A 27,053-nucleotide genomic window follows, 5' to 3' on the forward strand; every position below is an offset into this window, starting at 1 on the left:
AATGTATAATCTGGAGTTTCTGGATAAAATATTCTATAAATGTCTATTAGAACAAGCTCATTGATAACACTATTCAAATCTTTTACATATTTATTGATTTTTTTGTTCTATAAATTACTGAAACGGAAGTGTTAAAATCACCAACTCCAGTTATGTATTTGATGTATTTCTTCCTTTAGTCTGTTAACAATTTGCAGATCTGGGTAAAGAGTATACTGAAATTCTTTACACTATTCTTGTATCTCTTCTCTAAGTTTAGACTAAATGAATGCCTGTCTTCACTATAAAAGAAACTAAAGCTAATCCTCATTAAATAAGTTTAAAGTCTAAATTTGTTAGGGTGAAACAATAGCAATCCAGTATGTTTTCCAACATTGGAATCTAGTAACACACTCCTGTATAATGGGAAAACAGGAGTTTAAATGGTTAGGCAATTTTGTCAAAGTTCTCAAGAAAGTCAGTGTTAGGTACATAAACCTTCAAATTATTTAGAAATCTCTCGTTCAAAAAACTCCAAACCCCAGGATTCTGCTTTCCAATTTTGGAATGAGAACTCGTTATTTTCTGTTTGTTTTCCTTCCCGTCTCTATATGTCGTCTCTTTATGCTGTTGTACAACACAATTTCTAATCTTGTATGTGTAAATAGCGTGTGTGTTGGTTGTCTCTCCCATATAATAAAGCCTCCCCAGACCCCACCAACAGTTAGCACTTGAGTTCTCATGAACTCTAACTAAAAAACTCAAGGAGTAAGAACTTTAGAGTTTAAATAGGATAACTGAATCTCTAAGGGTCTTTAGAGAAAGAATGGTAATAAAGTCATTACAAAAGAAAAAAAAGGCAAAAGTGACATGCCACTGCAGTGGTGCTACATACCTGAAAAATCGGCTTTTTTCTGTGTCCATAGAGTGGCACTCTCGTTTACTGCTACTAATTTCTGCAGTCTTCACTACATTGGTCCAATGAATAGGAGCCTTACAGAAAAACACACCCAATCCTTTGGGCCGGGCCTGTAGCCGCCAAGAAGTGAGGTGTAAAGGCACAGCAAACGAATCCCCTGGCATGATAGCAGGAAGCACCACTGGCTCTGCCACAGAAATAAGGGTTAGCACTTTCAGGCAATGGTCCTCCACCCCAAAGACTGACCATCTCAGGACAAAAGAAGACAGACCATCTATACTGACTGCTGGGGAAGATACACTGGGAAAAAAGAGACTTGACAATAGTCAAGGAATATTTATCAGCATTTACTATATTCTAGACAATCAAAACATACTGTCTGGAGCTGATGGGCTATCCAGTCTTAGTTCCATTGGTGTCTCAAGTCTGTTCCTCACAATGAGGGCTGACCGGACAGTGATCACTTTCCGCGCGCTGCCTTCCATAGTCACTGCAAAGACCACCCGCACTGGTGGGAGCGAAGAGAACTGTGAAAGAGAGATAAAGACAAAATAGTATGTATGAAAATAGTATGTTTCTGAAAAAACATACAAAATACAATAATATCGATCAGAATGTCTGCCTTAAAAGCATCTTATTATGACTATAGCTCTTCAGTGAAATCAGTCATAAAACCCTAAAGGCATTCAGCTTCAAAGGGAGTAAACATCCTATAAATATATACTATTAAAAAAATTCTAAGAAGTTCTACAAAAACAGATAATCCACACTGATGTGATATCACAAAGTGTGTCACTAAGAAAAATCAGTCCTAAGCCTCTAGAAACATTATTAAAAACATTCACCTATTGTGATAATAACCTATCCAATTTTCCAAACTTCCTGTAATTTGGTAAGAAAGTATCTGCTGGAAATTATCCTCGATTCATAAAGCCCCTGAGTTCCTTATAAGGAAACTGAAAAAGGCTTGTTTTCTACTCTACTGGCTGGGAATTAAATAAAGAGCATCCAGTGCAATTAAAATTAGAAATAATGAGGTAGGACTTTGCAAAACATTAAATGATTTACCTTCTGTGTTATTTTCCTCCTAGATTAATATCCAAACAATGGGTTGGGTACTGCCCAAATACAGAAAAACAGAAGAAAGTCTTCTGAGATTAACATTTGTCTTTGTAAAATCCAGAAAGTGTAAAAGAAAGAATTGTCTGTATTGGTGTGCCTTTCATAGGAACAAATAATAACGTCTTTTTTCCTAAATGTCATAAAATATATTATTTAGGTCCATATACTATTTGCTGACATGCCTATATAAAAACCAGTGTCTGTATTTTAAAGAACTTTAAAAATAATCACTCGTTCATAAAAAGAACACCAAGGTTCAGAAACTCAACATAATGAAGGGAAATTATTTATTTTTGGTCTTGGGTTACAGCCATTACGTTATTTTTCCATATGTTCATTCACACATTCAACACACATTTTGTGCTAATACCATGTGACAGGAAATTTTCTTAAAAGTAGAAAAATCCCATGTTAAGTACACCAAAGAAAACGTTTCTGAAAGTACTACTCTTAGAATGAGCATACAGAACATATTAACAATGCTTTCTACTGGAGAAACAAATGGCAAGACATTCAAGCTTTTCCTTCTGCCAACCTTCTTATTAAGACAAACAGCAAGTGAAAGTCAACCCAATAAACAATAAAATGAAGAGCCCCAGGTTTTGAACCAAGACTTCTAGGAAGTCCAAACGAAAAGGCAAACTACAATTTTCTAGAGTGTTTTTAGAGGGACACAATCTGAGGCATAAATCGTCATGAAGCTCAAGCTTCCAGTGACCCAACCCTAAAAAGGTCCCAGTAGTCAAAGCCAGTAACAATTACTTGAAATCCTAGGCCGGACACGGTGGCTCACGCCTGTGATCCCAGCACTTTGGGAGGCTGAGGCAGGCAGATCATGAAGTCAAGAGATCGAGACCATCCTGGCTAACATGATGAAACCCTGTCTCTACTAAAAATACAACAAATTAGCTGGGCATGGTGGCACGCACCTGTAGTCCCAGCTACTCGGGAGGCTGAGGCAAGAGAATCGCTTGAACCCGGGAGGTGGAAGTTGCAATGAGCCGAGATGGCGCCACTGCACTCCAGCCTGGGCGACAGAGCAAGACTCTTGTCTCAAAAAAAGAAAAAGAAAAAAAAAAAAGAAATAAAGAAATCCTGATGTTGTTTCAAATCCTGATATTGTTCAGGCCTACCTGAAATTGTATGTTTCAAAACCTACAATCATCAGGGAGGAGAAATTATAAATAAAAGCCTGGAATAAGTCTGTTAATGTCATCTCATGATGATGTTTCAAAAGCCAAATAGGAAATACATGCTACTTTTTCCTTCTTATTTACTTGCATGACCTTTGGACCCAAAACTATGAAACACACATGGCCATACCAGGGTTAATTTCCATTTTAACTTAGATTGAAAAGGAGACCTTGGACCAAACATGTGCCTTTTCTTCTCCTTCCCTGTAACAGTCTCACACATCATGCCAGGTGAAAACATTTTCTTGCAAGTTTTTGGAAAAGGAAGGTAATCATTAATAGAAAAGGGTAGAGATAAATTCCAATTGCATATATGTCATAAAGTCTCTCTGATCATTAAGAAATGTACATCCACATGGTTCAGGTGCAGTGTATATACACAATAAACACAGTGACAACAGGAAAATCATACTTACATAAACCTGGGGATGTATAATATTTGTTCTGCTGCTTGGGCTGCCAATCTGAAAAAGATTTCAAAAGTTAGTCAGTGCAGACTTAAGATAATTATCATCATTAAATTTAATGACAACATAATTTTCTTCAAAGAGTGGTGTTTGTAATTACTTTCAAGTAAAGTATAGTCTACTATGAAGATAAAACATCTCCCTTAAAGATATGGAAACAACAATATTCATTTTATAACCATTCAACGTATGCCAAATTTCTCCCCAACACATCAATGCAGTAGGAAAGGCACCTATGAGGGAACTGGTCCTTTCATTATCAGACATAAGCTTAGGCTGAAAAGTAACCCTGAAAAGGGTTTGTTTTTGTTTTTGTTTTGTTTTGTTTTGGTCTAAGAAACTTGGGGCACAAGAGCAACAGTAAAAATGAACGCTTATGCAACAGTGTTCTCTAAGAATATTTTTCATGAAGAAAGCTGCAATATCTCTGCAAATCTACATTTCCACCTCACCATTGGCTACTCAAAAATAAGTGCAAGTATCCCATGAAGTATGAATGAGGATGGGGCAAGAGCACCCACAGCAGCTCTGTCATCCAGGATGTCAGCCTCCACCTGCATTTACAAGTCAGGGATGCTACCTGTGTCATTTCCTGGGCTGTCCCTGCAACCACTAGGACTACAGGCAGGGATGAAACTGGGGGAAGGGTGCGTGAGAGCATGTGTGATCAGAAAGTAAACGACAGTGGACATCTCTCTTTGTGCCACAGAGAAAGATTTGGAGACACAGAGTAAAAGGATCAAGGTGCTGCATTATAAGAAATATTAAAAAGACAGTGTATACAGAAAGCATAATAATATGTGAAATAAAGCCAAGACTCAGGTTCAGCAGACTAGTAAATTGCCCATCAGGCCAGCTAGCATGAAATAGATCTGCACAGGTGAGGAAATGTGTTACTGCTGATTTTATTTTTATTTATTTATTTATTTATTTATTTACTTATTTATTTTTTGAGACGGAGTCTCGCTCTGTCGCCCGGGCTGGAGTGCAGTGACCGGATCTCGGCTCACTGCAAGCCCCGCCTCCCGGGTTTATGCCATTCTCCTGCCTCAGCCTCCCGAGTAGCTGGGACTACAGGCGCCCGCCACCTCGCCCGGCTAGTTTTTTGTATTTTTTAGTAGAGACAGGGTTTCACCGTGTTAGCCAGGATGGTCTCGATCTCCTGACCTCATGATCCGCCCGTCTCGGCCTTCCAAAGTGCTGGGATTTCAGGCTTGAGCCACCGCGCCTGGCCCTTTACTGCTGATTTTAAATCTTGTTTTTCTACTGAAACTAACCATCGCCTGGCTTATCTACATATCGATTGCCAATGCCTATGACTGACCCAGTCAGTCCTAGAATTAGGGGAAAGAAAGAACATGAAAGTTTCACTAGAGTAAGCTTATTACAGGCTTAACCCTCTGACTTCCTGACAGTCACACACCGTAGAGGAAGATGAATTTTTATCTGGTGCTGCATATCGAAAAAAGGTCCCGACTTTGTCCACAGACACTGGGCTCACTTGCTCCCAGCCACTGACTCTCACTTGCAGTTGATGAATCCGGAGGTCATGGGTATGTCTGTCAGGCAGAACAAAGAGATGTTAAACACAACCTCCAGAAGGGATGAAAAGTAGAAGCAAAGACACGAATCTCATTTAGTATATAATGATGTAAAAACCCAGTCGGCTAAACCTTTTGGAGATTACCTAATGCAAGGGAAATCAGGAGCACAGTTTAACTGGGTTTTACACTTACAACACAAACTGCAAGATCTGTAAAGCTTGACTGAGTAAGAGTGGCATTTGTCCCCATTGTACAAACCACGCAAATCCTGTACACAAGCCAAGGTCTTTCCCCCACCAACGGTCACCCCAACCTATATAATGATGCCACTGGGGTGGTAAAAATGCAGTAGCGATTTAATCATACAACCATAATCTTGGAAATGCATAAAAAATTATTCTTGGTTCCTTTGTTGAAATCCTACTTCGCTCAGAACCACATGAGGTTGTTTGGCTCCAGCCCTGCATGACTACAGACAGGGCAGGAGAGGCACAGCGCTCATTTCAGGGATCCTGTGCTCGACTGAAACTGGAGCAGAAGGCAGTGGGCAGAACAGGAGGAACAGGAGGAAATTGCACATTTAATTCTATTTTAGATTTTGCCTAATTCAAGCCAGAAGTGAAATGGGGAACTGGATTTGAGGCTGACAGGAAGGGGGGAGGGAGGCATGGAGTGGGGTGCAGTGTGCCAAAAGGGGAAAAAGCCAGAAAAAGCATTTATTTTGAAGAATTCAAGCAGAATAGTGGGACTTGAAATGGATTACGAAACGTGGAAACAAAAATGTAAATGACAAAGAGGTCAAACCCTTTCTGATATGACAGAGGCTGGGCTTATCCAGAAATGTTCCCAACAGTTCTGTAGTTAGCTTCTCCAAGAACTGTGGGGACCAATGGAAAATGCTCACTGCTCATAGCTGGAAACGAAAGTGGCTTCCAAGTACACATGCGCCCAGCATAGTGACCTTCTCTTTTTTCCCTATAAAATCCCTGGAGCCCACACGTTCAGAACTCTTGCTTCTTGGGAACAATGTGTGCGGGTACCACAGCCATGCAAAACGAAACCTGCTTGACTCGTGAGCAAGTTTACATTCAGTCACTGAAAGCACCACAAAAAGCACATGATTACAGAAAGCTAAAGCCAATCGCTTCAATTTCAGCTCAGCTTGAAAACAAATATGAGGCTCAAATACTAAATCTTAACCTATTCAAATGCTGTCTTAACCTATTCATATCCACTGGATAGCCTGTGCACAGAAAAATATTTATAAATAATACAACACTTTATTGGATATTTTATGATCTCTCAGTAATCAGATGGACTTTTTTCCACATTCATTCCAGTTTTTAGTATGGGTACTTCAGGAACGCATCAGCTAGCAGTCTCCCCAGATCAGTTCTTTTTAGAATCAGAATTTGTCTTATCATTAGCTTTGAGTCCTGAAACTATCTGCTTGCTAAAAGTACTATGTAGCATACATGTAAATTAAAATGGAAATCAACATGCTCTGAGAACCTTTTAAGAATACCATATCACCAATCCATCATGAAAATCAGGCCAAGATGCAATGAACTTGAGGGTTATGATATGTCTATGTTTCCACCAAATTATGTGAAACACACAGGTTATCACCTCATATGTCAAATAAATGGATAGTTAATGAAAAGACGTGTATTTCCAAGACGGCAGCAAAGTCTTTATTTTTTAAAAGGAGGCTGGATATAGTGGCTCACGCCTGTAATTCCAGCACTTTGGGAGGCCGAGGTGAGAGAACTGCTTGAGCCCCGGAGTTTGAGACCAGCCTGGGCAGCACAGTGAGACCTCATTTCTATAAAAATAAAATAAAATAATAAAAGGAAACACTGATTTAAGAAATATCTTTTAAAAAGAAGACATTAAAATCATTAATAAGGGGCCAGGCGTGGTGGCTCACACCTGTAATCCCAGCACTTTGGGAGGCTGAGGCGGATCACTTGAGGTCAGGATTTCAAGACCAGCCTGGCCAACATGATGAAACCCCATCTCCACTAAAAATAAAAACTTAGCCGGGTGTGGTGGAGCATCCCTGTAATTCCAGCTACTTAGGAGGCTCAAGTGGCAGAGTTGCTTGAACCTGGGAGGCAGAGGCCACAGTGAACCGAGATCGTGCCACTGCACTCCAGCCTGGGCAACAGAGCAAGAAGACCCTGTCTCAAAAATAAATAAAACAAAATAATTAATAAGGCAAGTGAAAAGGCAAAACACTAAGGACCCTCAGTTACATCCACTTTTTATTTTTATTTTATTTTTTTTTTTTTGAGACGGAGTCTCGCTCTGTCGCCAGGGCTGGAGTGCAGTGGCCGGATCTCAGCTCACTACAAGCTCCGCCTCCCGGGTTCACGCCATTCTCCTGCCTCAGCCTCCCGAGTAGCTGGGACTACAGGCGCCCGCCACTTCGCCCGGCTAGTTTTTTGTATTTTTTTAGTAGAGACGGGGTTTCACAGTGTTAGCCAGGATGGTCTTGATCTCCTGACCTCGTGATCCGCCCGTCTCGGCCTCCCAAAGTGCTGGGATTACAGGCTTGAGCCACCGCGCCCGGCCCACTTTTTATTTTTTAAGGAAAAGAATAAACCATACTTACCTGTGCCTTAACTTTCCTCTTGCTTCAAATTCAAACGGTATCTCTTCACCTGTGAGGACTTCTCGCCATTCACTAACATTGTGAGTATCATCGAGAAATGTTCCATTCCCTTCTGGAACTACCCCTGGACTCCCACTGTGAGACAGTGCGGCCCTGGAACCAAATCAGATGCCATCAGCCTGTCCCTCTTTCTTCCCAGCTCCCTCTCACAGGAGCCCCGTGCAGAAGAGCAGAACCTTCTCACAACTCAGTTCCCAGCAATAAAAGGCTGCATGACCCAGCTACAAAGAATGACCCTGAGGGTCGCTAACTATAGCTATCTTCATGCTGAATCACAACTTATTTGAAATTTTAGAAACAGCTGAAAGCTGTCACTCTGTAATCACTTACCTCAAGCAGTAGAATCTGGTACATGTGAATTAAGGCATGACTTTTTCAAGTGGCATTTAAGTGACTAGTTAGAATTAAACAGACCTACACTGTTAAAACAAAAAAGCTACTCTTCTAGAGCAGTCTCATACTTGGCGGAGGTCAGAGAAATGTGATTTCAAATCAATGGGTTCTGTTACTCATGCCATGCACTTCATGACCTAGGCTGCAACGATCACCATGTACTTGGAAGGCTGAGCCAAGATCTAAACAGGCAGAAAGTTGTTAGAAAAGGTTCTCGCCTGGCTGAGGTAAAGTCTCCTTTGTTCTCCAAACTCCACCCAATTCCATCTGGGGTGAAATGCGTTTTAGGTATGAAAGAATTGTTTTTTTTTTTTTTTTTGAGACGGAGTCTCGCTCTGTCGCCTGGGCTGGAGCGCAGTGGCCAGATCTCAGCTCACTGCAAGCTCCGCCTCCCGGGTTTACGCCACTCTCCTGCCTCAGCCTCCTGAGTAGCTGGGACTACAGGCGCCCGCCACCTCGCCCGGCTAGATTTTTGTATTTTTTTAGTAGAGACGGGGTTTCACTGTGTTAGCCAGGATGGTCTCGATCTCCTGACCTCGTGATCCGCCCGTCTCGGCCTCCCAAAGTGCTGGGATTACAGGCTTGAGCCACCGCGTTTCGGGATAGAGGGAGAACGGGAATTTTTTCAAAGCAGTCTTGGAATAAAATGGCAAAACATTTGGTATAATAACCATACATTGCTTCTTTAAAACAGGAAAGAAGGTAGAGATCGAGGAGAAAAGATGGACTGGCTTTTTCATACTTCCTACTCACATCCTTAATTTGCTTGGCTTTTAAACATAAGGTATACCAAAATCAAGATCATACTTAGACTCAGGACCTGCTTCTCTTGACTACAGATTCTCTACAAAACCAGAACCTCCATCATAAATCTCAGCAAGACAGCAAGTTATTCATTCAAATATCATCCCAAGAGCCTCAAGAGGGGGCCCACCTTGCTCTACTGGGCTGGCACAAGAAGGTTTTGGTGGCAGAGATGACTCGGGGTAATATAAACTGACTGCTTACCTGGTGGGTGTGGTGGTCAGGGTGGCAAACCACAAAGTGCATCCCGTGTGGTTCCTCAGAGCAAAGGGGACAAATGGCTGCCGGCGCTTGGGGGTTTTCACCTCTGCTGCGACAAACAGAAGAAGGCTATTAGCAGATGCCTCTGTCTGCATGGCAGAGACCCTCCCCCTACCTGGAGACAGTGCCCAAATTTGTCTCTTGTGCAAAGGCGCTGAAGGTGGAAGCAAGAAAGAAGGAACAGGACGCACAGAAGCTCCATGTATTTGCTGGCTGCTATGGGAGGATTTGTTCCCTGCCTGACTGACTATTCCCAGCCCCCAATTCTTCCACAACTCTTACAGGCCTTATCTCTCAGAAGAAGGCATCAGGACTTAACTTGGTGGGAATCACGAAAGAAAGAAAAATGGGCCTCCCCATTACTCCCAAGAACTATATTCTAAGTGGGTAACCTAAAATGTAGCAAGATATATCATACATACTTATTTAAACTTTGTCCAAAAGCCTTTACCTCAAGGAGGCCTGTCTTTATATAAGTTACCCTACAGTCATAGTATGCATTTTGCAACAAAATAAAATAAAAACATTCTTTCCTATTCTTTTATACTAATAGTTGTTTTTGTCTCCCTGGAAAGCCAGAAGTATCCCATCTCAAAGCTTTTTAAACAAAATTGTTAGCCCACTTTTTAAACATAGATACCACACTACCACCATCTATTATAAGGTGGGTACCATGGAAGCCATAAAAGGAACATAAAATATGGCTTCATTGCACAAAAAGCTTCTAATCAGGGAAAGTGCAAAGAAACAGCAATCAACACAAAACTGTAAGTAACCAAATTCTAGAGAGCGGTGACCTGACTACAAAGGTTGTAAGAAACCCAAAGCAGATTTTCTGGTGCCCCAGCTGCTTTGGCAGACAGATCCCTCTGCAGGTACCACTGCCCATGGTATGTGGTTCCACATGGAACACAGAGTACCAAAAGGAAGGGCAGCAGCTCCTCTAAGCAAGGGCCTGTCTCCTCCACTGGCCACACAAATAGGGAGGCAGCAGCAGCAAACCAGTGTGAGAAAGCCTCCTGGTTGACATGTTCACAACACTCGTACACAACCAACAAAAAAAGGGGAGGTGTGGCTCAATCTTCTTATGTGTCTAGCATTAAAGTACGACGACAGCGTGAGAAAGACCGTAACCCACATGCTCTGCAGTTGGGAGAAAATGACATCTAGAGGAAGCTGAAAATGCTAACTGCAGAGAACACTACAGCAAAACTGAATTCATCCTATAGGACATCTTCTGCCAACAAAATTGAGAAGACAAACTGCAACATGTCCTGCCTTCTACATCCTCCAGACTGAGGCTGGGACTGTACCCTAACAGTCGGTAAACATCACTGCCTTTTAAAAAGCAATCACTTCCTTTTTTCCCTTATCTCTTTTAAAGTTTTGAGAGGTTAGTACTGTAAACAATGCAAACCAACCAATTTTGGGTCGAGGCAAGTTCTATTTTGATAATGATGATGGTTCAGGGGAGTCTAAGATAGAGTAATCTGCTAAATAAATGAGCAGTCTCCAGTGTGTTCCCACAATTTTGTGGTCAGTCATTTAGAGATACCCCAAATACTTCCAAAGATAATCTCCACTAGGAATATGCCCATTTTTCACCCCAATGGCCTTACTTAGCTCCCAAAGTTTGCTTTAAAAAAAAATTAGTGCTCATCAAGTAGAAAATTAAGGAGTAGCTGTAAGGCTGCTGACAAGAGCAGAGGGGGAGTAAAAAATTTAAGAGCTGTCTGCAGGGTAAACGGTATTTATTGTGGCACTTTGAAAGGCACCTCCCTCTTCTATGAGTGCAATGAGAGAGCTGCTTTTATTACAGTAGATAAAGGGCCCTGGAGAAAAAGAAGCCAGATGTGCTTTCATATCCCACTGTGAGCCAGACTGTAAGTTTCCATTTGCAAATTAGATTTAAAAAGAACAGGTGGCAGATGGCTTTGATCAGTTTGTTATACAGAATAAAGTGCTGCGAATCCATACAAATATATTCACAAGTATACTGCTTTGGAGTTAAATAGCACGGGTAGGCACAATGCTTAGGTCTCCAAGCTTCTTGCATTGATTAGACATAACGGCACAGGCTTCAATAACCCATTTCTCTGAGGATAAAAAATACACAGCATGCACGCAAATTCAAACCCAACATCAGGCAACAAATCTGACATCTCCTGCACCAGGATCCAAATAAACTATGTACTTGCCTTTGGCACAGCACCAGAGACAAAAGTTCCCAAGTCCATCAAAGAGAACATTATTCCCTAGTGGCCTCAGAAAATCTGCCTCTAGTGACCAAACCCAATTTCTTCATGGGCTGAGAGAGAATCTAAAGCTACCCGAATCCAAGTTCAGCTTCAAACAGCTCCAGCTAAGGAAATTTCTACCCCTTTGGACTTATTTCACACAGTAATTCTGCCATTATAAACAGTGTACGTTGTCATGCTATGTAAGCAGCTCAGTCCATCAGAAAGGACCTGGTTTGCAAATCGTAAGAAGCAGATTAAAGTACTAGGTTTGCTACTAGCTGGTCAAGTGAATAAAGGCAAATCACCTAATGTCTCTGAACCTCACTGTCCTTATCAGCTAAATAGGAATAATGCTTGGCCAAGCCTGAAAGATTAAGTAACATACAGAAAGCTTAGAAGCAGAAATCCATGAATAAATTAAGATTCAGCTCTGGGCTTCCTTCGCGAGCCCTCCCTCAAACATCCACCCTGGTAAAACTGTCCAGAAAAAAACAACCCAGGGCAATGTACCCTGAGTATGAACATCCCTGTTCTATATTCCTGTGGCCTCTTTTGATTTAAAAAAATCATGACGAATGATCTGGAATTTGCCATGTGCACAAATAAATCATTCAGATTAAGCTGCACTCCCTAAAACAAAAAAATGAACATCGTGGGACCCCAATTCCTCAATGATTATGGTGTTTTCTGTCATATTCACTTACCAGTGAATTTCTCAAGAAACTTTCAAGGGTCAGAGATAGAAATAAAGAAAATTTCCTTTTTTACCTTCTAAACACAAAAATTGGTATCCAAAGAAATTAAGGTTTGTGTCTGAGCAATTATTTACTGAGAATTTTTTTTGTGTGCTATCCCTATTATTATAGTGCCTGTTTCAGAGTCCCATGCATTCCCATGGGAATCTTCAGCAGGTATTTTATAAACTTAAGACTTGTGGCACCACTGCTTGATGGAGCATGGTGTTCCTCCATCCACTTGCTCTTCAATAGGAGAAATCACCTCTAATTGACATTGTATTAACATATTTCTGCATCATACACTGTGGAGTTTATTCCATTTCCACCAAAGTTAAGGGAAACAATGTAAGAATCAGCTAACATAAAGCACCACTGTGTTCATCAGTTGGAAATGTTCTTTCTTATTACTAAAGTACTCATGACACGGAATACCACCCTTCAGTTCCCACTCATTTAAAAAAAAAAAATTCATGTACAAGGTAGTTCTTAAAACAAGAAAATAAAGCAAGCCCTCGCTTGGCTATACTGTACCTCTAGCATAGATCTGGTGCTCTAGGTTAGTCAGACTGGCTGTACTCCTAGTTCTAAGGTAGACAAGGGGGAGGCCTGGTAGACAGGAGAGACAAAGTTAGAGGCTTAAGAATAAATACAGTGAAATAAGAAGACTCACTTCCAAACGATAAGCACAAATAGAGAACATTACAAAAATAGCAAGCATCATGCAAGTACAGGGCCATTCCCATCAGTGGTTACTAAGAGTTATGGATGTACGGGACAAAGTGAACGCATTTTTGTACTAGTTTTTATTGTGGAGGCTCAATCAAAGTAGCATGCTCCTTTTTTTTTTCTTTTTCCTGAATTAGAAGAATATGTATTGAATCTTCTCTTGAACAGAATGACAAGCCTTTGAAGATTTTTAATTTAAAGGTGTTATGTTCTTAAATGGCATTAAGAAGTTACAAAAATCAATCAGTACAGATTTTAGTGGAGGTTGCTCCATTCCAACTGGTAAAACACAGAAGTAAAATGCCAGTCTCAGGGAATCTCAAAAATTCAAGGGAAGAGACAGTATGTGTTCCAAATTTAAACAATCTCTACCAAGGAGTTGTCTCATAGTGTTTATTTAAATTTTAAAATCAAGCATGGAAGTTTTCAGAGTATTTGATATTTTCATAAAATGTCCTTGGAATACAAAACTAATAAATTTAATGAAGTGCCACATCACCCAGGTTTACCAGCAAAATCTCAGCCCTGACTGAACAAAGCCAACAATTTTGTCAAAAGAGGCTGGTATTTTCTTTCCTCTGATAAAGAAACAGTGAGAAAGCCGCAGGTCCCTTAGGCTAAATTTCATGTTAAGGGCTATGCCCAAGGGTTCATTTTAAGGCTGGTCTGAATAAAAAGCATAACTTTTGAGGAAATATGACTTACTGTTCTTGAATAAGACCTGAACGTTTGTGATTAGTTCAACAAGGCTGAAACCTACTCGCTTTCAAAATAAATTCCCAACGATCATTTTAGTAGGCCTGCTAAAAGAATACAATCCTGGAAGGTGCTATACTACCATCCAGGAATTTCCAATAAGAAAAGAGGTTTGGAACTTTACGCATATTCAAGTTATGTCTTATTAAAAAGATACATTACACTTTTATAAGCCTAAGTAATCATAAAAATCTTTAAATAAATAAAAATCAAGCTTTAACTCAGCACCAGCATTTAATATAGATGAGGAAGCTTTTTAACTAAAGAGAAAGAGAGAGGGACAAAACTTTTAAAAAGGAAGGAAGAGAAGGAGGCAGGGAGGGAGGAAGGAAAGAAGAAAGAGGGGGACAAGAAAATCTTTCATCAGCATCTTGCAGACTAGGCCTTGCTAGAGTTTGACTCTGAAATGAAGACGTCCCTGCATGAATAATGTTTTAGAAACATACTCTCCTGGACATATTACAAAAATTATTTAGAGTCTTCTGGGTAGACTATGTTACATTTTCTTGACACACAAATTGGGAAGGTTGGAGGAGGAGCCAAAATCCAAGCTGACAATATCTGAAAAGCCCTGGCTCCTAAGTAATGACCTTGAGACTCAGAAGCAACAGCCTGGGAAAACAGAGAACAAGCACAGCTGACATTTCTTTGTGTCTCTTTCTAGAAGTACAAGGCAGATAGAAAGTCCACTTATACACCCTGAGGAGAGATGAACCAGTACAATTACTTCATACACTAAGAACACCCATCTTCCCATGACACGTTTGCAGACCAGATGGAATATTTAAGTATTCATGAGCTATGTGAAGTCCAGCCAAGACTCCCCAAAGAAACCACATTCTAAGAGTTGGAGCTGAGTTGAATTTGGATGACAATGGCTTGTGGAACAATTAAGACCATGCAGTTGTCCATCACCATCTCCCCAGCTCCGAGGAAAACAGAGCTGGTGAGCCATTAAATAAGGAAAGAAAGCATCATCAGTAGAGAGCAAGCTGACTCCTCTTTCTTCAAGAGGCAGGGCATTCAATTCTTTTATAAACAGCACAGGGCTCCCTTTTTAACAACTTTTTCCACATGGGCTCCTGCTCACCCTCTTTTCAAGAACATGTCCAAACCCTCTCTCTCTAGATTTAGAAGACCGTTTTAGATGCTTTTAAAAATCTGGTCAAAAAAATCCAATCAATTAGAAAATCAGTGTTACGCAGAGTAAAACACAAACCACAGCTGATCCTGATGCACTCTCAGGGGCACCAGTTCATGTGCATTATTACCAGGACTGAGGAATTACGTGTTGCAGATCTTTTCTCCCCCGCAAAGGTGGAATTACAGCCCACATTTATAAGTTCAGTAGTTCATGCCAGAAAACTGTCTCCTGCAAAGACTAAAACAGAACTATAGAAGATAGTCAGAATTTCCTGTAGGTTTTTCCACACAGAATGATGGTTCCATGTGAATTTCTCAGTGAAGCATTGCTTTGTAGGTCAAAAATGATTTAGTTAAACATGTGTAGTGAAAACTCTTACTTTGTCCAAAACACGGAGGATCCACCGAAGAGCCCATCCAGTCTTCTGATTGAGTTGACTCTATTTCCTTGTCATCTTTACAGTAATCTGCCATCCACGATTCTTTGGTACTTACATACTGGTCTAGAAAGAATACCCCAGAGATATTAATACAAGTAAAAAAGATGGAGGGTTCAAGTCAAATAATTTCAATTCAGCAAAACAAGCTTTTATTGAGTGTCTCATTACATGCCTGGCCTGCGCTAGATTCTGAGAAAGTCTGTGCCCTGGAGAGCCTCACACTGCATTGAAAGAGATTACCAAGAACAGGCAACCATCGCCACAAAACTCTCTTCAAACTAATCTATACATTCAATACAATCCCCATCAAAATATCTATAGGGCATTTTGTAGAATTTTAAAAGCTGAATCTGGCCAGGCGCGGTGGCTCAAGCCTGTAATCCCAGCACTTTGGGAGGCCAGGACGGGCGGATCATGAGGTCAGGAGATCGAGACCATCCTGGTGAACACGATGAAACCCCGTCTCTACTAAAAAAAATACAAAAAACTAGCAGGGCGAGGTGGCAGGTGCCTGTAGTCCCAGCTACTCGGGAGGCTGAGGCAGGAGAATGGCGTAAACCCAGGAGGCGGAGTTTGCAGTGAGCTGGGATCTGGCCACTGCACTCCAGCCTGGGTGACAGAGCGAGACTCCGTCTCAAAAAAAAAAAAAAAAAAAAAAAAAAGCTGAATCTAAAATTTATATGGAGGCTGGGCGCGGTGGCTCATGCCTGTAATCTCAGCACTTTGGGAGGCTGAGGCGGGCAGATCGCTTGAGTCCAGGAGTTTGAGACCAGCCTGGCCCACACAGCAAAATCCCATCTCTACTAAAAATACAAAAATTATGTGGGCGTGGTGGCATGAGCCTGCAATCCCGGCTACTCAGTAGGCTGAGGCAGGACAATCGCTTGAACCTGGGAGATGGAGGTTGCAGTGAGCTGAGATCATGCCACTGCACTCCAGAGGCTGAAATTCAGCAGACAATTCTCTACAAGTAGTTTTACTTCTGTGAGAGAATTACAACGGGGATAGCAGGTTAACAAAAATAATTACAGTGCACCACACCTAGATGAAGATCTTTTATACTAATTAAGATGTTATACTTTCTGGAAGAAGAATTATTGGTTTCTGGTTTTCAATTACAACACCCGGCTACAGAAGTAATATTTATTTAAACACTAAGAGGTCACAGCAACGTTTCTGGGTTTCAGAACAGTATTCGGAATAAGGAATTGAAGGTGAAAAAACAAAACAAATTTTACCACTGACAAGAATGTCTTTTGGAAGATTTTTTGTTTGGCTGGTGTTTTTAGAGACACGGTCTTGCTCTGTCTCCAAGGCTGGAGTACACTGGCACAATCATAGCTCGCTGTAACCTTGAACTCCTGTGCTCAAGTGATCCTTCCACCTCAGCCTCCTGAGTAGGTGAGACTACAGATGCACGCCACTATGTCCAGCTAACTGTTTATTTTTGTAGAGACAAGGTCTCACAATGTTGCCCAGACTGGTATGGAACTTCTGGCCTCAAGTGAGCCTCCCATCTTAGCTTCCCAAAGACCTGGGATTACAAGCATGAGCCAATGTGCACAGACAGAAGATATTCTTAAAGAAACATATACTGTGCTCATCAGAAATACCGATAAGAACCCTTTAGGTAAGTTCTTGTTTACTGTAGCTTTTCAAAAGACTACCACAAACTTTCTCTAACCTTCTAGAGTAAGAGATGTTGTGAGAAACAATGTAGGAGTCAAAACATTACAGTTTAGAGAGATCATAGGGTCAATTTACTAGTTTCTAGGTGATATTAATAACCAGGCAAATTAGTAGATGAAATCTGATCATATAAAACAGTGGTTTTAAATTTGGGGGGGTCAACAAACTTACGGTCTCATTTCACAATACATTATTTCCATCCTACTCTGACATGCATAAGGAAGTGGATATTCTAAAAGCCTCAATCCAACATACACACCAAAGAAAGTTCACAATTTGCAATAGTATATGTTATTGCTCAAAGATGAAGCATAGTAATTCCAAAATCAGATCACGGAGATCAATAAATCAAACAATGAATGTGAGTTTTCACAGTGAAGGTATACACTACTTGACTGTATGATAATATTTGCTTTCCTTTTAGATGGCAGAAATACAAGAATAGAGCAGTTCTTATTTACGACATTGAATCCAGAAATGTACATTTCAGTGTCATATCACTGAAATGTACCTATCATATCAAAGTACATATACATATCAGTACATATCATATCAAAGATACTTTTAGATAACACACCATTAACCTGGCAACCCTTAAGCAAGTCATTTTCAGAGTTAGGTCAAAATGATAATGGGAAACAACAAAGGCAATTTATTCTACTATAAAGATATGGTCAAAATCACACCTTTTAAGAATTAATCCATGAACAGCTTAAGCAAAGTTAATCTAAACTCACTTCCAGGACATTTAATAAACTCTAGTGACCGAGCATTATGAGGAGAAAGTTCATCATGGCCATTTAAGTTTCCCAAGTAACCTAAGTTCTTGCTTACACTGATAGCATCCTTATGGGATGCTAACGCTGGAGAAACAGGTTGAGAAACAAGAGGCTATTAGGGTTGATCAGGAAAGCAGTCAGGATGAAGAAGTGATGCCTGGTACAGGCCCAAGTATGTGCTAAACTAGGATTAACAGTCTTCCAGACTCAGAGCTTAGATACAGAAAGGTATCATGAAAGACAACTTTCTACTCACCAATTAGCACAGAAGTGATATTGATATCCAAACGAGGTTTGGCCTTGGCTTCTAGCTTCAGTCGAGGAGGATGAAGACGACTAGCTGCCTGCTGTTGCCAGGATACAGAGCAAGGCCAAGGCTCAATAAATGGCTCCCAGCCTAAAAGAACACAGGAAATAAGACATCTGTTCAGCAGATATCAAGAGTTTATAGGGGAACACTGCTCGCAAATGTTCAGCAAGGACAAACTGGAGCTTAATAGCTTTCTACTTCCAATTCAATTTCACAACAAAAGCACCAACCACCTTCAGCTACAGGTCACCCTACAGATGTCTGCATTGTCCAGAGGACACAAGTGGAAGGGCATATATATACTCCCACAATGGTCTTCCAGAGGTGGCAGGAAGGAGGGCAGGCAGCGTATGTACCCTCTTCCACTAAAGAAAGGCAGGATGTGTTGAGACACTCAAGACGGAAAAAGGAGTCTCAGACCAAGATTGGAAAAATAATAAAGTGTCTTAAATAGCTACTAAATTTGATTCTCTTGGCTATAGGACCAATACATGGGTTGAATAAATAGGTACATATAAAGGCTCATTAACTTTTTCTTTTTCTTAAAATATGCACAAAGACTATATAAACAACATATAAAATAATACCACAAACACTCATCTACTCACTATCCAACTTAAGAAATAGAAAATTAAAGTCCCCAAGGGCCATTCCCTACCATCTCATTCCCCTCCTTCCTACCAACCCTCCCCCACCCAACTCCAGGTGACCATTTGCTTGAATTTTTAGTTAATCATTTCCTTGCTCTTCTTTACAATTTTACCAAGCATATATACCTTTCTTTTTTTTTTTTTTTTTTTTTTTTGAGACGGAGTCTCGCTCTGTCGCCCAGGCTGGAGCACAGTGGCTGGATCTCAGCTCACTGCAAGCTCCGCCTCCCGGGTTTACGCCATTCTCCTGCCTCAGCCTCCCGAGTAGCTGGGACTACAGACGCCCGCCACCTCGCCCGGCTGGTTTTTTGTATTTTTTTTTTTTTTTAGTAGAGACGGGGTTTCACTGTGTTAGCCAGGATGGTCTCGATCTCCTGACCTCGTGATCCGCCTGTCTCGGCCTCCCAAAGTGCTGGGATTACAGGCTTGAGCCACCGCGCCCGGCCTACCTTTCTTAAGAACATATTAGACTGTCCTGTTTGTGATCTTTACATAAACTGAATCTCCATGTGCATTCTTTTTCAAGTTTCTATTCTGGCTCACCAACAATCTTTGAGCATACTATTGAGCATACTGCTACATCACATTGATGCAGGTCACCGTGGTACACAGTTTTCACTATTGAATATTAACATGCGTTATAATGAATATACAATTTATTTATCCATTCTACTTCTGAAAGACATTCACTTGATTCCAGTTTTATTGCTATTGGAATACTACTACAAGCATCTGTAGTTCACACAGGCAAGACAGTCTACGGTACAGACCTAGAAGCAACACATTGCTGGGTTGCTGAGTATGCTTACACTCAAATTTACCAGGTCATGCCAAATTGTTTTACAAAGTAGTAGTATTAATGTATAGTTCTAATAGCAGGGACTATGGCTTATATCTTCCAATAATTAGTAGTGTCCCACTTAATTTTTGCTAATCTCTTGGGTGTGAAAAATGGTACATCACTGTGACTTAAAAGACTCAACTTTTCAAAGCCAGTTAATTTTTTTTTTTTTTTTGAGACGGAGTCTAGCTCTGTTGCCCAGACTGGAGTGCAGTGGCGGGATCTTGGCTCACTGCAAGCTCCGCCTTCCCGGGTTTACGCCATTCTCCTGCCTCAGCCTCCCGAGTAGCTGGGACTACAGGCGCCCGCCATCTCGCCCGGCTAGTTTTTTGTATTTTTAGTAGAGATGGGGTTTCACCGTGTAGACCAGGATGGTCTCGATCTCCTGACCTCGTGATCCACCCGTCTCAGCCTCCCAAAGTGCTGGGATTACAGGCTTGAGCCACCGCGCCCGGCCTAAAGCCAGTTAATTTTTGACAGATCTTTAAATAGACTCACACAATCAGCCATTGAACAAATCCAAACCAGTATGTAACACACAGTAGGTGCATTAGTCTCCTTACACCATTTGACTTTTAGTGACCTGAATGTATTCATACAACTTTAAAAGTAAGCACTATTTGGCCTAAGAAAACAAATCATTCTCAGAAAAATAGCTCCCACATGCAAGAGTTTCTCTCAGAAGACTTGGGCCATTATTCTAAGTGAAACATTTTTTTTTTTTTTTTTTTTTTTTTTTTTTTTTTGAGGCGGAGTCTCGCTCTGTTGCCCAGACTGGAGTGCAGTGGCCGGATCTCAGCTCACTGCAAGCTCCGCCTCCCGGGTTTACGCCATTCTCCTGCCTCAGCCTCCGAGTAGCTGGGACTACAGGCGCCCGCCGCCTCGCCCGGCTAGTTTTTTGTATTTTTAGTAGAGACGGGGTTTCACCGTGTTCGCCAGGATGGTCTCGATCTCCTGACCTCGTGATCCGCCCGTCTCAGCCTCCAAAGTGCTGGGATTACAGGCTTGAGCCACCGCGCCCGGCTAAGTGAAACATTTTGAACAATGAAGAAATAAGGGCGTTAGCTTTAAGTGAATCTGTTACAAAGGGAAAATGTTAACTAACATAAAATTAAATGTGATAAATACTCTAGAACACTCAGCAGCAGCACAACAAATCAAGGCTTTATTTCTTATTGAAATCAAAGGGAGCAGGCAGTCGGAGGTTTACACCTTGGACTGCCCAGCTCTACTCTGCTTACTCTGTCCATGCCTACTACCAATTCCGATGAGAGCTTCTTTCAGCTCTCTTAAGGCAAAAAAGTTCACTGCTCAAACCACTTGGCCCTAATATATTATGGCTTCTGAATTTCAACCTGTATAGGCTCTTACCTTGGTCTTTCAAATGGAAGGAAAGAAACCTGAAAATGCTTGCGGTATTATTGAGGTTTATGTCTCCCAAAAAACAGCATGCTCTGATCAACAGTGGTTTGTTTGTTTTTGTTTTTTTTTAAAGAGTAGGTAGGGCAGAATATACAGTGCCACCGACTCAGTAGATTCAAATAAAACAAACGAACCCAGTGGGGAGTGAGGGGACTTGAGGTTTAAAACGCTTGGCTGGCGCAGTGGCTTACGCCTGTAATCCCAGCACTTTGGGAGGCTGAGGCAGGTGGAACACCTGAGGTCAGGAGTTCGAGACCAGCCTGGCCAACCTGGTGAAACCCCGTTTCTACTAAAAATACAAAAAATTAGCTGGGCATGGTGGCAGGCGCCTGTAATCCCAGTTACTTGGAAGGCTGAGGCAGGGTAATCACTTGAACTCGTGAGGCAGAGGCTGCAGTGAGCCAAGATCACGCCATTGCACTGCAGCCTGGGTGAGAGAGTGAGACTCCATCTCAAAAAAAAAAAAAAAAGTTTGTGGGCATAAATCTCCCTTGAAATTTAGCTACTCTCAGGGCCAAATAAATGATCCTTCACTATTGAGCAATGGTATATTCTAGAATAAGCCAAACTGCAGGATCAAAAAGAATTAGCTGTAAAAACATCTTTTTTTTTTTTTAATTTTTTTTGAGACAGTCTTGTTCTGTCATGCAGGCTGGAGAGTAGTGGCGCGATCTCAGCTCACTGCAACCTCCACCTCCCGAGTTCAAGTGATTCCCCCGCCTCAGCCAAAAATATCTTTTTAGTTGCAACATATCAGATATGTTTTTAGCACAACAGAAAATCTTTATTTTCTGTGTTTATGCAGTCTACTTGCTTTTCATCTTTCCCTGTCCCACCCCACTCCTGCCCTTTTCTTCATGTAAAATTTATGTAGCAATAGGTCCAGGCAAATATTTAAATTTAAATTTATTTTTTAAATCCCATGATAACATATGTTTTATACTGACCTGAAAGAGCACGGTTATAATAATCTCCAGAAAGAGTGAAGTGGGCATAGCCTTCAGGGCTAGTTCTTACACGCTGAAGAAAATTCAGACCTGCAATGAAAGCAAACCTTACTGCATGGCAGGGCAGGAGCAACCAAAACTGCCTTTTGCAGATAAATGACATTAAAGAAACGTTAGAGCTAATACTTGCGAAGGAGAGCATACAACATTCTGATATTTTGTTCATCATGTATTTTTTTGCATCAAGTTTTAAAAATATGGCACTGAAATATTATTTACCTCCATGGCTGAGTTTTTGGCACCCTCTTAAACTCTGTGCCTGAGGCAAGTGCCTCACTTGCCTTCCCACAGTGCCAGTCCTGGCACCCAGGCATTCCCAAAGCCTGTGGGAACATAAAAAATATATTTCTGGCCAGGTACAGTGGCTCACGCCTGTAATCACAGCACTTTGGGAGGCCAAGGTGGGCGGATCATGAGGTCAGGAGATTGAGACCATCCTGGCCAACATGGTGAAACCCCATCTCTACTACAAATATAAAAATTGGCCGCGCGTGGTAGCAGGGGCCTGTAATCCCAGGTATTTGGGAGGCTGAGGCAGGAGAATCGCTTGAACCCAGGAGGGGGAGGTTGCAGTGAGCCAAGATAGCACCACTGCACTCCAGCCTCACAACAAAACAAGACTCAGCCTCAAAAAAAAAAAAAAAAAAAAAAGATATTTCTACCTGAATAATGGGCAGACTGACTAGAGAACATGCTCTGATAAATATTAGCTCAAAATTTTAAGATTGCCATAGAAAAATAAGAAATCAACTAATTAGTCTCTGAAGAAAAGATATTCATGGAAACAGTCAAAATTCCAGTTGTTACTTTTAACCAAGCAGCCCTGGTGGTGCCTTAGAAGCACAGGGAAAGGGCAAGCTCTGTAATGTGCAAGAGGCCAGATTCAAGCCCCAGAAGCAAAGTTTACCTGAAGGAAGAAGAGGTTTGCAAGATCGAAACAATGGAAAGTTACTAAACAGGGCAGTGACTTTTTCATTTACTCTCCTCAAAACCTCAACCTCACTGGGCGTGGTGGCTCATGCCTGTAATCCCAGTACTTTGGGAGGCTGACGTGGGCAGATCACCTGAGATCAGGAGTTCGAGACCAGCCTGACCAACATGCAGAAACTCTGTCTCTACTAAAAATACAAAATTAGCCGGGCGTGGTGGCGCATGCCTGTAATCCCAGCTACTTGGGGGGCTGAAGCAGGAGAATCTCTTGAACCCAGGAGGCAGAGGTTGTGGTGAGTCAGTTGCACCACCACACTCCAGCCTGGGCAACAAGAGCGAAACTCCGTCTCAAAAAAAGACCTCAACCTCACACTGCTTGCAGTGATGCACATAAGGATAAAGCACTCCCGCCAGAAGTGGTGGTGAACCACTGCAATCCTAGCCACTCGGGAAGCAGAAGAACTGCTTGAGCCCCCGAGTTTGAGACCCACCTTGGGCAACAAAGAAAGACCTCACCTTTGGGGGAAAAAAAAAAAAAAGACAGAGTACTCCTACTTTGGTCCCTACTCTAGCAAAGGACAGCTCACATATAAATAGTGTTTTACCCCTCACACGGCCCTGTGGTGGAGATTCAGAGTACACTTTCTAGTAAGATTCTTGTTTTTGATTTTCAAGAGATAATACAACAGAACCATTATTTTCTGAGCTTATCTGTTAAATGTCTAGCAGTATTCACTACTCTCTTTAGATACATAAAAAGATAAGAAAAATGAAGAGATCAGGAATTATTTAGCTAGAGATGTTAATACAATGGAAATTTTATCAAAGACCATTCCTATTCCCAAGCTATAGGCTGAAGGTCACATATGGCAAATAAAAGTTGCTTTAAAATATACATAATGAAAAACATATGTAAAACTATTATCTAAATTTCACCCAAATGACTAAGTAGAGTATGAATGACATAAAAAAAAAAAGGCTCCAAATAATTCAGCAATGACTGAAAATATTCAAGATGAATCTGAAAACCAGGACGACACTCACGGGAAAAGGTGAGTTCAGCGAGAGGAACATCACAATCCATGCAGTCATCGATGAAACAGATGCACACACTCTCGGCTTTGATCTCCACGCCAGAGATCAATGGCGCTGCCACAGCCCCTGGGCCATCTCGGCTGGTGGAGGCCAAGGAAAGAGACTTCAGAGGCTCCGCATTCTTAAACAACCAACTTGCTGCCTTTTTCAATTGGCCTTCAAAGAAATTAAGAAGTGATCAGTTCTGCCAGCTTCCACAGCTACCCTGGCCACTCACAGAGGAAAGAGAGAAATAAAATTCTCTAGAGATCTACTGGGAAGCCAGGAGAGCCTTGATCCCAGAAGTATTCTTGGACTTAATAAAAAAGGAGGGTGGGGGGGTAGGGGTAGGGGGTGGGAAGGAATCCCAGCATAATAGTAATCCTGCTTTTAAGCAAACATTTTGTTGCACACCTTCCACTCAAATTTACCACACCTTTCATGATCTGGCCCAAAATGCCTCCAGGAAGCCATCCCTCTCTACCATGCCATCTGTTGAAGGAGAGGAGCGAAGAGGACAGGAGAGGATCCAGACACGGTGCCACTTGGTACCTAAGTACTTAATCTTCACTATGTAGTTTTGCAAATATATCGATGTCCTGCTTTGTAATTGTTCTCAAATATCTTACTTTGTGTATAATGTGCCTTCTCAACCAAACACAAATGCCTTGAGAACACAGAGCAATGTGAGAACTGCATGTGTGTAATATATAACCATTACTAATCGCCTCTTGAATACAACCAGGTTGCTGAAGTCTCCCTCCTCCCAAAAAAGAAAAGAGAAGCAATGTCACCCCATACTTGTAAGTCACCAGAGGCCAGTACCAGGGACAGTGTAAGTGGTTGAGGGCATGGGCTCCAGAGCAAGATGGCCCGGCTTCAGGTCCTGTTCTGCCCTTACCAGCTGCTGGCTCTTGGGCAAGTTATTTGACCTCTTTGTGCCCTACAACACCCACTTAAAAGGACTGACAGGAAGAGGGAAGAATGAGTACATGGAAAGTTCTCAGAGTGAAGCCTGGCATGTAATAAACATTATCTGCTATTATCTACATTACAGATAAACATTAGTTGCTATTATCATATTCATTACTGATGGAATTAAGTTTTATCTACTAAAGAAATAAAAATTACCAGTCGGGTGCAGTGGCTCATGACTGTAATCCCAGCACTTTGGGAGGCCGAGGTGAACGGATCATGAGGTCAGGAGATCGAGACCATCCTGGCCAACATGGTGAAATCCTGTCTCTACTAAAAAATAACAAAAATTATCTGGGCATGGTGGCACGTGCTTGTAATGCCAGCTACTCAGGAGGCTGAAGCAGGAGAATCGCTTGAACCTGGGAGGCAGAGAGATTGCAGTGAGCTGAGATTGTGCCACTACACCCCAGGCTGGCAACAGAGCGAGACTCCATCTCAAAAAAAAAAAAAAAGGAATAAAAATTACCAAAGAGAGGCTGGGCATGGTGGCTCACGCTTGTAATCTCAGAATTTTGGGAGGCCAAGGCGGGCAGATCACCTGAAGTCAGGAGTTCGAGACCAGCCTGGCTAACATGGTGAAATCCCATTTCTAATAAAAATACAAAAAACTAGCTGGGCATAGTGGCATGTGCCTGTAATCTCAGATACTCGGGAGGGTGAGACAGGAGAATCACTTACACCCAGGAGGCGGAGGCTGCAGGGAGCCAAGATCGCACCATTGCACTCCAGCTTGGGCAACGAGAGCAAAACTCTGCCTCCAAAAAAAAAAAAAAAAATTACCAAAAAGAGGCTGCCTCCAAAAAAAAAAAAATTAGCACAGTGGCTAATGCCTATAATCCCAATGCTTTGGGAGGTTTAGGTGAGAAGATAACTTTAGGTCAGGAATTTGAGACCAGCCTGGGCAACACAGCAAGATCCCATCTCTACAAAAAAATCTAAAAATTAGCCAGTTATGGTGGCACATCCTGTAGTCCCAGCTACTCAGGAGGCTTAGGTGGGAGGATCATTTGAGCCCAGGAGTTTGAAGCTAGAGTGAGCCATTATCATTGCACCACCACTACACTCCAGCCTGGGCAACAAAGCAAAACCCTGTATCTAAATTTAAAATTAAAAAAAAAAAAAATCCAAAAGGTTCTCAGAACTTTAATAAAGAAATCACAAAAAAGGTGCTCACATTGTTAAAGAAAGAGTAAAAAGCATAGAAAAAGTAAACATTAAGGGGTATAAAATTAATTAAACCAAAAACTAATGATGACTGGGTAAAACAAAACCAAGGAACACATGAGAACTAGGTCTACCTTCATTTTTTCAGAATCCAAAAGGTAAGTTAATGTAAATGACTATGTCATGAAACAAGCCTTTTCACAAATAGATTGGCTGGAATTTAACCCAGATACAATTTTTTTAGAAACAGATTTGTCAATTCAAGAACCCCAAGAAAATTTTAAAAAATTAAAATTGAAAAAACAAGAAGAAAGAAGTCAAGAAAAGAGCCTGAAAAATATATCTATACCTTTTGGTCTGATATTTAAAATATAGATCTCTCTACCAAGGATACACTTAAAAGGCACAGACAAAAGTTCACACTAAAAAATGTTTACTATATATAAATGTGTATAATATTGAATGAATAACAAGTGAAGAATGATTAATTAAATTATACTACATCCTTAGAGTCAATGTAAAAAGATCACTGTTGATAAATAATTTCAATGACATGGGAAGATGCTGTTGATATATTACATATATCATAACAAAATTACAATCATAATTCAATAAAATATTTTTAAAAGACTATAAAATTGTATTAGCAACAGAATCTATCAGTACATTAAAAATTTAATGTGTGCATGTGTGTGTGTTGGATATACTGTCCACAGTAGGTAGAGAAGTAGAAAGAGGCTAGGTACAGTGGCTCACGCCTGTAATCCCAACACTTTGGGAGGCCAAGGCAGGCAGATCACAAGGTCAG

General features: G+C 41.2%; 1 protein-coding gene across 8 annotated transcripts in view; it reads right to left on the minus strand.

Moving 5' to 3' along the window:
• The window catches only part of VPS13D (vacuolar protein sorting 13 homolog D), a 296,584-nt gene that overhangs the window by 168,460 nt on the left and 101,071 nt on the right, over nt 1-27,053 (minus strand). For 5 of the 8 annotated variants that reach the window (XR_004441096.1, XR_004441097.1, XM_033228304.1 and 2 more), the window contains 11 exons: nt 24,074-24,280; nt 22,040-22,129; nt 18,126-18,266; nt 15,342-15,464; nt 12,868-12,942; nt 9,303-9,408; nt 7,842-7,994; nt 5,104-5,239; nt 3,630-3,677; nt 1,275-1,425; nt 875-1,085 (listed from right to left, as the gene is read on the minus strand). Coding sequence is in view for 6 of the 8 variants with exons in the window: in XM_033228304.1 (XP_033084195.1) it covers nt 875-1,085; nt 1,275-1,425; nt 3,630-3,677; nt 5,104-5,239; nt 7,842-7,994; nt 9,303-9,408; nt 12,868-12,942; nt 15,342-15,464; nt 18,126-18,266; nt 22,040-22,129; nt 24,074-24,280 (1,441 nt within the window). In the remaining 2 variants the exon portion in view is untranslated. The remainder of the gene's footprint in view (nt 1-874; nt 1,086-1,274; nt 1,426-3,629; nt 3,678-5,103; nt 5,240-7,841; nt 7,995-9,302; nt 9,409-12,867; nt 12,943-15,341; nt 15,465-18,125; nt 18,267-22,039; nt 22,130-24,073; nt 24,281-27,053) is intronic. The other 3 variants (XM_033228301.1, XM_033228302.1, XM_033228303.1) reach the window with 3 other exon arrangements.

This window comes from Trachypithecus francoisi, unplaced genomic scaffold (genome assembly GCF_009764315.1).
Source record: "Trachypithecus francoisi isolate TF-2019V2 unplaced genomic scaffold, Tfra_2.0 Lachesis_group12, whole genome shotgun sequence".
Classification (NCBI taxonomy): Eukaryota; Metazoa; Chordata; class Mammalia; order Primates; family Cercopithecidae; genus Trachypithecus; species Trachypithecus francoisi.